The sequence below is a fragment of the Aulostomus chinensis genome, chromosome 16 (assembly GCF_037954235.1).
Source record: "Aulostomus chinensis isolate RoL2024-O1b breed Wild chromosome 16, RoL_Achi_v1.0, whole genome shotgun sequence".
NCBI lineage: Eukaryota > Metazoa > Chordata > Actinopteri > Syngnathiformes > Aulostomidae > Aulostomus > Aulostomus chinensis.
Genome location: NC_141335.1, coordinates 13,365,409 through 13,377,791, shown reverse-complemented (window position 1 = coordinate 13,377,791; position 12,383 = coordinate 13,365,409). Strand labels below are relative to the sequence as shown.

Sequence of the window (12,383 nt, the reverse complement as noted above, 5' to 3'; positions counted from 1 at the left end):
TAAAAGCAATGAGTGTAAAAACAAATAATTCGCTAAAGAGTAGAATCACTACGTCTGCTTTAACCACTTGCAAACTCCAAAATCTTATCGAGAAATAGTGACGCTATTGTTATAAAATAGTGTTGTTGAAATAATAGGGATTTTAATGTTTGATATCGAGCGGAAGTTTAATTAAAAGTGAAACGGATGTTGGTAATGGCGCCATTGACGTTTACAAACAAACAAAAACCTCCATGCCGTCTGGCATTTTCGATGAAACGCAAACCTCATTAAAAATGTCTTGATTTGTATCCATCAACATATCTTATTTTGAAAAAAGATTAACTCCTGTATGGTTACATTGTAAATCGTATTTTAATTGAGAAAATACTACAAAATAGAAATATTTAAGTAAATATTGTAATAGTAACAGTTGCAGTAGTTACAGTTTGTAATAAATAAGAAGAATGTGACTGCTGACATTTGAAGGTGTTTCCACCTTAACTGTAAACAATAAAAGCAGCCATCACCTGCTATCATTCTGGAAGAATATTTAGTGAGGAAGAGTGTCAGACCCAGCAGTACAGCCAGGCAGCACAAGAGCTCAATTCAATGAAAAATAATTAATTTGAGTCTTAAAATGAAACTGCAGCAAACTTATAAGGATCAGGTGGAACTGACTTGCAATTCAACAAGCTTGATGTGACATTTAATCAATAAATGTAACACTACAGGACAACCTCTCTGAGCCATGGCCTCTATAATCACATTAAACACTGACATCTGCTGGATAGTGAATGTCGACAGATCTGTTTGTTTGTCTGTGTGTGTGTGTGTGTGTGTGTGTGTGTGTGTGTGTGTCATCGGTTTTGGACAGAGTGGGCGGGCAAAAAAGGTTTGTAATGAGAGCGAAATCTGCTCTCATCCTTTAATCTCTTCTCTCTTTATCTGCCTTTCGCTCTCTATTGCAGCATTCACCTTTTAGCTGACAGTAAAACCATACATTTTCTGTGTCTGCTGCTAAACATTATTTACATCACAGTATTAATTGATTTTTGCTGTAAAAATTCCTATCACCTCACAGTTTCATACTACCAACACTGTACTGGGATGGTAAAAATGAAATGTGGAAGCTCCACCTTCATATCTCTTCTCGCTCATGTGTTCATGTTTATTCATCTCCACAACTGCGTCTTATTTCTGATGTAATATATTCATAGGAAAATCAAATCTGGCACAATTAATCTGCTACTGCTGCCCTTGTGATGTAACACCAGAGCTGCACAATTGTGAATAAAAAAACAAACAAACATGTGGCCAATACATGAGCTACAATTGCTAAAAAAAGACATTTATCATTTTATTCAATCTGTGTTACAGTGTTGGTGTGTAAGAACTCACAATGGACAATTATTTAAACAAAGCAATAAAGATTTATTAACTTAACAGGTACAAAACACATAAATAACACAATAGCTGGTGCTGCAGGTAGATTTCCTCAAGTGCTCGGATCAGACGATGATAATGCAGTAGGGTATGTATAGGAGAGAGAGGATAAAGTGTATCCGTCCATTTTCTTCCGCTTATCCTGTGAAGGCTCACGGGGGGGGGCTGGAGCCTATCCCAGCAGCCTTCGGGCAGGAGGCGGGGTTCACCCTGAACAGGTTGCCAGGCCATCGCAGGGCCAACACATATAGACAGACAACCATTCACACTCACAGTCACACCTACGGTCAATTTAGAGTATCGATCAGCCTCGTCCCCTCTTGATGTCTTTGGACTGTGGGAGGAAACCAGAGTGCCAGAGAGAACCCACACAGGCACAGGGAGAACATGGAGACTCCACACAGAAAGATCCCGAGAGTCAACAGTGCGAACCACTGCACCATCGCGCCGCCAAAAAAGTGTATTCTTTTCTCTATTTTAATTATCATTTATTTGTTTGTAAATTGATCATTTTCTCTTAAAAAAGTATTTTCTAGTTGCTTGAGTCCTAATGACATGTTGATCAGTCAATAAAGATTACAATTGGAAAGATCAAACCCAACATCAGCACAATGATCAGAGTCAAGCTGGACCAGTTTGCGAGAAAAACCAGTCCATGATACATAGTCTAATCACTGCTGGAATTGAACCGTGAGCCACATGATGTGATACGGCTTAGTTTTGAGGTATTGGAGGTTGACACGCACCACACAGGTCATACAGGCATCAAGTCCTTTTTAGCTTGGAAGATGTCCCACGTCAATCCGTCACCGCGTGGAGGGTGACCGGAGGGAAGGAGAACACGAGTAAGCCAGTGACTGGAGACAAAGAGGACGAACAGGTTACTAGAAAAGATTGAAGTGAGAAGATGGATTTGTTCTGGATAAGAGGAGAAACATACCTTCTCTTCTCCACACCAAAGAAGAGTTTCCAGTTATGCAACCTGCCATAATTGAATGGGTTTTTGTAAACCTGGCGGAGACGTTAAAGAACAAGAGCAATGAGGACCAAAACTAAAAGGCTTCTTCATAAACATTTTCATGATCCAACGCGCTCACCTTTCCCCACGTTGCCATTCGCTCAGTTTCTTTGGCGTTAAGATGCTTTTCTATACAGGTTTCTCCTCTGGATATGAGAACTGCATGCCAAACAGTCAGCGCACCCAGTGCCACTCCCACTGTACTACAAGAACATAACACTGTTCTATCAGATCTACTGCCAAGGTGATTAAAACAACAACAAAAATCATAATTTTCTTTATAGTATAGTTGAGCTGGTACCAAAGAAATACATGCGGCAATCACATAAATCATTTTCCAGATATTGATACAGTGTCCTGAGAACTTGCGATGTATGAATAAACTCATAAAGAAATCTAAACTGAAATATATATTTTACCTGGTGAGCACCCACATGTAGATGACGCTCTTATGAATCATCCGATCCTTCAAGGTGTAGGGAGGCGCAGGCGTCTGGTAGTTGCTCTTGGCACAAAAAAATACAAAGAGGACGTATTACAGAACTGACAGGTGATAATAAATTTGTGTGTTTGTGTATTCTTCACACAGTACCTGCCCGGGGGGGAGAAGCCCTATAAGAGGTCCCATCCCTGTCACCGGCACCCCAGGTTTTTCCATATCCAAATGTTTAAAGCGCTAGAAAAAGCACACCGCACGCATCCACCAGAATGTTAAAGACAGAGACGAGGAAGCGTCAGAGAGCGAGTGGTAAATCCCCACAGACACAAATGCACCAGGAATGAAGTTACAGACAAAACAAGGCAATGATCCTTAAAATTCTCATATCACACAGCATACACATCGATACCAATATAAATGTCATAGGTCAGTGTTATATGCCACACCCTTGCACAGTCAGGTTCAATTTCAGATGATTGGGGTCAATATTTGTCAATCGGTGGTCTAAATGGATTAAAACTGTATTGCACTAATAGGAATATAACACACTGTCTTCTTTTTAACAATGTTACCTTCACCCATCTCTTTTCTCTTTTCTGCCCCCCTCCAAACACCCACGGAGAGAAAGAGAGAGCAGTACAGAGGACACAATCCAACACGACTGTAAGACACATACTGAAATAAAGGTGAATAACACCTATGGGGGGGGGGGGTGTTGGTCCCATTGGCAAGTTAACCGTGAGAGGAACACAAGTCTAAGCATCACACACCTCAAGTGTGTTGTAAGCCTCTAAGAAGAGGTTTCTGCCGCTGATACTGCAGTAAACGCAGCCCAAGGTCATGAAGAGGCAGAAGGAGAAGAAGTAACGGTGGTTAAAATGTCCCACACAGTTATTCAGCCAGGCTGAGGTGCTGCAATGAAGGAAAATCACGTCACATGTTTCCTGGAGTGATAACAGGTGAATTCTAATACAGTGCAAAAACAGACTTGGAATTTCTTTTTGTGTCAAAGGATACGACAGTGATGGTCCATTTTCAGAATGCACCTGCAGGGGAAAAAGAAAATATTCCATCTGACAGGGGTTTCTGGCAGGTGTCAATACTGAAGAAACCATTTCAAAGATTTTTTTTTTTAAACATATCAATTTGTCTGTTAGTTAAAAATTTTCTATGGCTACAGGCTTTACTCAATTTAATTACACTCTGGTTTTTGAGGCAACCAGAACCAATTGTGTTCTTATCCCCCCCCCAAAATCTTATTTTTTCAGGTTAAGAAGGCAGGAAAAGACCAGACGCTTCAAAAGCAAACCCCTGATAAAACATGAAACGACTGACTGACCTGTTACAAATACCACAGTGGTGTGTTCTTGCTGGTTTGGGCAGGATGCATTTTTTGCAGACAGAAACGAACGGAATGTCACGTTTTTCCTGGAAGAAACCAAAGATAATCAAGTGGCATTATTAATGAAATATCATTGTCAATCCACTCCAGACACAGACAAGAGGATCGATACCCTTCTCAGAGAAGGGGGTTTATCGTCTTCTCTGCATATTCCCTCAAAAAAAACTGACGTGTTCCTTTAAATGTACATTTAGTACATTGTACATCAGGTCTAGACAGGCAACGTTAAACGCAGGATTATACAGAAAAGTAGAGTTGCTTTCTTACTGAAGGCGGGTACCCCGGGGAAGTCTTAGCAGCTTTGTAGTAGTGAAAAGCAATCATGATGAGATTCCAGTGTCCATAACAAATGTGCCACGCAATCCACGGCGGGGAGTAGGTGTTGAGTATGAGGGGCAGAAGGACCACGTAGGCTATTACCAGGATGGAGCTGGTCAGTAGCACCACCAGACACACAAACACCTTCCAGACGCAGAGGAGAGAGGTTCAGAGAAAAACATAAACTCTCCAGAAACAAATTAATTGAGTTCATATACACACTTACCAGGCCGAACCAGCGAGTAACATAATCTACGGTAAAAAATAATGGTTCGAAGACGGAATCGAAGAACACGTCCGAGTCAGTGAGGGAGTTGAAGAAAAGAGACTGCACCAGTAGCTTCATGTAGGCCCATGTTCCCCTCATCCACAGAGGCAGCCTGCTCCTTCCTCTCCTGGTGCATGGCCGCAGGAGCATGCAGCGCAGCAGGTGGAGCACGGAGCTGGGACACCACCGCATCCTGCAGTTGGTGTATGCATGCAACTACACAGAAATAAAAGCAAAAACCTCAGTTACAACGATGGCATATACTGCTGCTATTCATTTTGTCTGAACTTTTCCTTGAACGTTGATATTCAATTATTAATACAAGAAAGAACAACACCTAGAAAACAAGGGAAAAAAATAGTTGAAGTTGTATTTCCCATCAGCTTGAAGTGACAGAAAAAAAGAGTCAGCAATAATCCAGTTTTTCCCTGGGTTTTGTCACTTACCACACTTGGAATTCTCAAGCCTGTCAACTTGGATTTTGGCAGCTACATTGTTTATCTAACTAACCACAACAGTTAGTGCCAAAGCACCGCTTACCTTCATCAGGTACAGCTAAAACATGAACGAGCTGAAGAATCCGCTGATGAATGCAGGAATAGAAATATGGAGGAGGTTAACTGGCTGAACATGTCAATTGGGGCTGGGTCATAATTGTTTATGACCACAAAAAAAAAAAAAAAAAAGCTAAGAGACACACCACAATCTGGCCTTGCTACATTCCAGACAGGGTGGAGTCAGGATGGAGGTGGAGCAGGTACATCCCCAAAGGTAAAGGAGTCAGGTCTGGAGTGAAAGCACTAACTCATGACATAATGAATAGTAAGAGGTTAGCTTAGCTGTTAGCCGATTAAGTAAACACACAACGAGCTTGTCCATTACACATACAGACATGTACAGTCTCACAGAACCCCTCATACCCCTAAATCCCTATTGTTGGCTGGTATAGCTATTCAAAAAAAGCCCTCGCCGCTGAGTGCCACTCTCAAAGGAACACAACAGTTAGCATGTTCGTTCGCGGTTACTCACTTCTCTATGTCAACTCCCCCGTCCACATTTTCAGAAGGAGGGCAAAACAGGCTTAATTCCACATGAAAAGCAAGGACGAACAAGATAGGGGACAATTCGTGTGACAATTTGGATCTGAATCCTGGTACCGTACTATTGCGCATGCGTCCATGACTGCGCCGCACGGTATCATGGTCGCTGGAGTTAGGAAGCAGACAGGAACTCATACGCGTGTCAGATTAGACATGCTACTGATATCTAACGTTACAAGTACGAGTTTAACTTTAATTTGATGTATCTTTAAATCTGCTCTTGCTCAAACTACCATTTAAACGCTAGGAAGTGGTTTCCTCTTTCCACTGATTTCTGGAACTTGCAGTTCTCAGCTGCTCTCGCGATGTGAAGCTAGCAACACACTCAGTTTACGCCGTGTGGAGCTGCTGATTTGGGCACATCTTTCCTAACTTTTTTCTGCCTTACGTTCATAATGTCATTTTGTTTTAACTTCGACGTGAACGCAGAAAGAACGAACACAGACGATGTGGATGGAAATGAATCGCAACCCTCAAACAAAGATTACGCTGCGAAACACGTGAGTAATGTGAATTAAATCTTATCAGCGTGATCCCTCTATCGATGTCACGTTGTAGTTTTTGCCGAAGGGGGCCCTCAGGCGACCGTTTAGGCAACAAATGAGAGGATTTTTTTTGGTCCGCTTTAGGGAAGATGGCAGCGAAAGAGTAATCAAAGTAAAGGAACGGGGCTGTGTGTGAGTGCAGAACAGGTCCTCAATGTGGTAATGTAAGATCATTTACTGTGTGTAGTTTTACCACAAAAAAACGTCATTCGATTCCTGGTAATACTTCTGTAACGCAACCAACAAGTAAGGATCTCATAAAATCAAATCGAAGAGATTTTTTTCCAGTTGTTTACATGAATAACAACGCACACACTGTCAGATATTTATTAGGTTTTGCACAAAAAATATTTGTAATTAAATTATAGAGCAGGGGGTGGCAGGAAAGAGATGATTTTCACCCATTTTAAATAGTCGTACATATACTAAACGTTCACACAAGTATTATAGTTATTGTGGAAAAAAATGTGAATTTTAAAATGAGGTTAAATTTGGCTGTGTTTGGACAGACCGGTAAGTGTAGTGTTTTCCCTTGAACTGACTTGGGATCGTGGGGGTCCTGAGTTTCTGGCACCTTAAGCTTAACCTTATTTCTCCAATTCTGGCCTCTTTGCATTGGTAACCTGTGGTGTTAAGAATCGATTTTAAAATTGTATTGTCTGTTTCTAAGTCATTGAATGGTCTTGCCCCGTCATCCACCACTGACATTCTCACTCAGCTGCTGCTCACCGTCCCCCAGAACAAGGCTCATCACAAAGGGGGACAGGGCATTTGGAGTAAAGGCTCCATAATTGGGGAATGCACATCCCTCTAGCGATCAGAAAGGCTACCACGGTGTCCACTTTTAAAACTCTCTTTAAAACCCACATTTATAGGTTGGCTTTGAATTGAGTTCTCTCTGTAACTCGTGCTTTTGTTTGTTCTATTGTCTCATCTTGTTTGTTTGTCTTGTTTTGATTGACTGAAGCACTTTGTTAACTTGTCTTTTGTAAGGTGCTGTTCAAATTTGTTTATGATTATTATTCTCAGTAAGATGAAAAATTTGGGAACCCTATGTTTAATATTATTGACTTTGTTCAATTTCATTCATAGAAAAAGTTTTGTGTTTAAATATCATTCTTTGGTTGCCTCTTCTTGCCTTAACGGAACAGCACACAAACACTAACACTATCAAACTTTGATAACAATTTCCATTTGGTCCACAACGTGTCAGCATAGACTGTGCATCCACTAGGGGGCGCAGGTTGAAAGGCTACCTGTTTGCAAGCAGCGATATCACATCTGTGGTATGCGTCAATTGTAGGTCAAAAGGAAATCCAGTTGACGTTGATACTTCAGGACCATAATGTCCGATGAGCTATAATCAGTGTGGAAAACTCATTTGTTATTCTAATCATCACTGGTGAGCTCAGGGGGGTGTGGCTGCTTGTGTAGCTTTTTTTTAATCACATGAAATCCATCCATCCATTTTCTTCTGCTTTTTCCTATGAAGGGTTGCGGGGGGGGGGGGGGGGCTGGAGCCTATCCCAGCAGCTTTTGTGAGGCAGGGTTCACCCTGGACAGGTCACCAGTCCATCACAGGGCCAACACATAGAGACAGACAACCATTCACACTCACACACTCACAGTCACACCTACGGTCAATCTAGTGCCTAATAATCAGCCTCGTCCCCTCTTGATGTCTTTGGACTGTGGGAGGAAGCCGTAGTACCAGAGAGAACCCACACAGGAACAGGGAGAACATGGAGACTCCACACAGAAAGATACTGTGCTTGAGCCAGGACTCAAACCCGTAACTTTCTTTCTGTGAGGGGCTAACCACTGCACCACCGTGCTGCCCTTTCTCAAGTAATCACTCGGCTGATTTCCTCACATCAAAGTTCATGAGTCAGGCAGACAGATTTTGTAACATTTTATAGAAGAGGGCACACATGGTGATTACACTTCTGACTCAAGTAAGACAATTTTCAGAAGAATTATAACCCATGAAGTCATAAACCCATGTGTTGGAGACACCCTTTTTTTCAACAATTCCACTGCTGATATTGTGTAAACATTATTGTTCTCCTTGATAATCTACTAACACACCTACTGGCTTGTGTTTTTCAGACTGAGGATTCTGCCAAGCCAGCAGAGCCAGTAAAAGAGGCCAAAGAGCACCTTCCACCCTATGATCCTCATCTCCTCCTCAAAGATGCAGTTACTGAAATGGTCACCATCGGATCTCTTCCCCCTCTTTACTTTCTAAATGAGACAGTTTTTGAAAAGACGGTCTTTGAGAGAGAGGACGAAGAGAAAATTCTTTGTCGCGCTGCCGAGCAGAGGTCTGACCTCATCTCGGGTGTATACGAAGGAGGACTGAAGGTGTGGGAGTGCACTTATGACATGCTGGAGCTGATCGAGAGAGACGGGGAGACCTTCGGCGGGAAGGCGGTCTTGGATTTGGGCTGTGGGGCGGGTCTTTTGGGGATCTTGTCTCTTAAAAGAGGTGCAAGGCAAGTTCACTTCCAAGACTACAACAGCACAGTTATAGAACAGCTAACAGTACCAAATGTCATTATAAACTGCCAAGAGGATGATGTTGACAGCCATGATGACAAAGACGGGAAGGGTAAGGGACAGAAGTTGAAACCTGAGGTAGAAGATGGCAACCCACCACCTAAAAAAAGAGCCACAGACGCGTCCCTGCATCCCTTATTAGCCAAGTGTAGCTTCTTCTCTGGTGACTGGAGCACATTTCTTAGTTTGGTACTAAAGAAGGAACCACCGCTAAAATTTGACATCATATTCTCCTCAGAGACAATCTACAACACTTCTTACTACCCAGCTCTACATGAGACCCTCCAGCAGCTTCTTGCAGCAGATGGACTCGTATACCTTGCCACCAAGTCCCACTACTTTGGCGTAGGTGGTGGTCTTCACTTGTTTAAGACATATGTGGAGGATAGGGGTGTCTTCACAGTGGATCACCTGTGGGACAGCGAGGAGGGGCTTCAGAGACATGTAGTGGTCCTACATTTTAAACCGGAAAAGGACACTTAAGTTGCTTTCCCACCTGATCACTTTGATCAGTTTTAAGTGCATTCTGGGGTGTTATGTGTAACAGTCGGGTTCATTTTGTCTGTTGTGACTGCTAATTCCACCTGTGGTCCACACAAAACCAGAGTTCCTGCTCACGTCCAATTGATGAATTTTGTTATAGTTGCGAAAGAAACAGTCCAAATGTTAAGAGCAAACCGTATCACCACACTTTTGGACAGTGAGGAGAACGAAGGGCTTTTTTTTTTTTTTTTTAAACTTGTGTTAGAACAAACGTATGTGGAGTTCCGAAAGGTGTCATGAGCAAAAGATAAAAGGTCCTTAAAATGGTGCGTTGATGCTATAGTGTGTTCAACTGTTTTTAAGGACACAACAGATCTTTTTTTTTTTTTTTTTTTTTAAGGACGCCCTGGAAAGGCGTCGAGGAATCTCAGCAGCCTCTCCATTCCGTCCGCCTCTGTAGTCGTATGATTAGATTTGGCGTTTGGTGCGCCAGACAAAGTGACAGTTTTGCAAATTTGTTGCAACTTCAACCCGGAAGCACACCAAGTCCACCTAACTGTGGTATGAAAGCAACCTTGACATTATTTGTGATTACTACATAGGCAAAAGTGACACATCTCCCATAAAGTGTTTTTTTTTTTTTCCTTTAAAGTGAATATCCCCCCTCTGCATTACATCTTTTTTGGTTCTAGAATGCAGAAACAGCCAGCCACATGTATTCAGCTTGAAGCCAATTGCGACTGACAGCTAACGGCATAACTTTAAAGTGCATTTGTCCTTAATAATCCACATCTTTTTTTTTTTCAGGCTTATGCTCAGTAATCCTCAAACATTTTGATTTGAGCTAGAAGACTATCGCATTTCTGGCTCAGCGCTACCTTGAACTAGCTCTTAACCAGAAGTGCTTTTGTTTTTAGCTTAAGTCAGTGTGGATGTGGATTATACCAGCTGATGTGTTTGAGAGTTTTCAAATTGATGTTTTTGAACAGTTTTGCTGTCAGCTGTCTGATGCCATTAGTTTGAATTAAATATACGTGACATAATAAAGATGAAATTAGGAAAAATGTATTAATGAGCTCAAGACACACATTCATTAGTGCCTGAAAGGTAAAATACACTTTTTGGGTGAAATATTGCTCTAACAACAATAACGAATATAGACACAAAAATGCAGGTTTTTCAATTGATGTCATTATTACAGCCATCCATCCATCCATCCATTTTTCTACTGCTTATCCTGTTAAGGGTCACAGGGGGCTGGAGCCTGCCTTTGGGCAGGAGGCGGGATTCACCCTGGACGGGTCGCCAGTCCATCGCAGGGCCAACACATAGAGACAGACAACCATTCACACTCACATTCATACCTACGGTCAATTTAGAGTATCAATCAGCCTCGTCCCCTCTTGATGTCTTTGGACTGTGGGAGGAAGCTGGAGTACCAGGAGAGAACCCACGCAGGTACAGGGAGAACCCCTAGAGTGGGGGCTAGAAACACAAACCATCTTCTGTGTGTTGACAGTGCAAACCACTGCATCGCCGTGCTGCCCTATCACAGCGATACTTCATTTAAAAATTATATTTTGCCTTTCAGATATTCACATGTGTGTCTTGAGCTCTCGAGGACTTTATTTTTCTCCCTCCTGTATAACATTGTAACTCCGGAATGCAGTAAGAAACAGCCATATATATTTAGCTTCAAGCTAATCACGTCTGATTACTACAAACAACAGAATTGGCCAAGTATGTGTTTACTCAGCTGTATATTCATCCACACTAACCAAAAACACACGAACTTCAGTTTAAGGGTTTATTCATGTTTTGGGGAGTTTTGCTGTTATCAGTCATCGTAGCCTTGAGCTTAATATATGTGGCTGGTCTTTTTGCATTCTGGAGTCACAAAGATGTGATGCATAAGAAAAAAATGTCTTTGTGAACCCAAGACACATTTTTATGAGTATTAGACAGTAAAATACACTTTTTTGGCCAAAGTATTGCTTTAATAACAATAAAGAATATACAGATTGTACTTGTCTTCCCTGTGAAGTATATATACTGTACACAACTGAAATCCTGCTAAAACAAAGAAAGCCTGTAATAAAAATACGATCATGTTCTGGTTCCTCTTCAATTGGTTGCCTTCCCTTTCTCTCACATCCTATATAGACATTAAAATACGTGTGTTGGCCGACTGGTAACTGAAGAGTAGTTGAAAAGGGCTGTAACAGGTCTTTAGATGCATGGCGAGGAAAGAAAGGAAATGGGCTCAGTGACCTTTGCAAAGTGATTTCCCCAGTGTTCAAACAGCAGCATGAAAGCAAGGCTTGTTTCTGAAGTCCAGCACAAAATGTCAATTGCAACTTATCCCAGCAGCCCAAGGATATAAGTAGATTCTAGCGTCACACCACATCAATGGTGGGACTATATGGGGGTCTCTGCCTCTTATTCTAGTAATGGCTTTGCTTGATTCTGGTGGTTTTCACATACGAGTACACATTCACTTTACCCAGGGTGTGGTTTGTTACAAGAGATGTGCAACACAGTTGCAGCTTCATCCTGGAAATCTACGTATTAAAGTTACCTTACTGTAACTTAACTGTGTGAAATCCCCTTTTAGTCTAGATGTAGGAAATTCACTGAATTTAATCTGTCAGGGCTTTTTTGGAGGAAGTATGTATCAGGTTCAGACAGGTTTCTTGTATTTGGGGTGATTAGGTTAAGACAATGAGGAAATTGAAGGTTTTTTTATGGAACAATGACACATCTGCTTGCATGTTTCAAAGTGATGATTTCACAGACTCTGTAACATGTCTGGTTTGGATGAAACCC

At 41.8% G+C, this 12,383-nt stretch overlaps 2 protein-coding genes across 5 annotated transcripts; one reads left to right on the top strand and one right to left on the bottom strand.

Annotated features, from left to right (window-relative positions):
• Window positions 1–1,381: 1,381 nt before the first annotated feature.
• zdhhc16a (zDHHC palmitoyltransferase 16a) lies at window positions 1,382–6,050 on the bottom strand. Of its 4 annotated transcripts, XM_086180924.1 has the most exons (12): window positions 5,900–6,032; window positions 5,411–5,453; window positions 4,829–5,086; window positions 4,552–4,746; window positions 4,222–4,310; window positions 3,900–3,928; window positions 3,653–3,786; window positions 3,036–3,119; window positions 2,863–2,948; window positions 2,523–2,646; window positions 2,366–2,436; window positions 1,382–2,282 (listed from the first exon to the last, which is right to left on the bottom strand). In XM_086180924.1, the coding sequence occupies exons 2-12, from the start codon at window positions 5,414–5,416 to the stop codon at window positions 2,180–2,182; spliced, it is 1,179 nt and encodes a 392-aa protein (XP_086037050.1). In that variant the 5' UTR covers window positions 5,417–5,453; window positions 5,900–6,032; the 3' UTR covers window positions 1,382–2,179. The 4 variants fall into 4 exon arrangements, with proteins under 4 accessions (XP_086037050.1, XP_086037051.1, XP_086037049.1 ...); XM_086180925.1 differs by lacking the exon at window positions 5,411–5,453 and having other exon boundaries at window positions 5,900–6,050; XM_086180923.1 differs by lacking the exon at window positions 5,411–5,453 and having other exon boundaries at window positions 4,829–5,063; window positions 5,900–5,937.
• Window positions 6,051–6,070: 20 nt separating this feature from the next.
• mettl18 (methyltransferase 18, RPL3 N3-histidine) lies at window positions 6,071–11,656 on the top strand. The gene is made up of 2 exons (XM_086180927.1): window positions 6,071–6,470; window positions 8,625–11,656. The coding sequence occupies exons 1-2, from the start codon at window positions 6,366–6,368 to the stop codon at window positions 9,555–9,557; spliced, it is 1,038 nt and encodes a 345-aa protein (XP_086037053.1). The 5' UTR covers window positions 6,071–6,365; the 3' UTR covers window positions 9,558–11,656.
• Window positions 11,657–12,383: the final 727 nt, after the last annotated feature.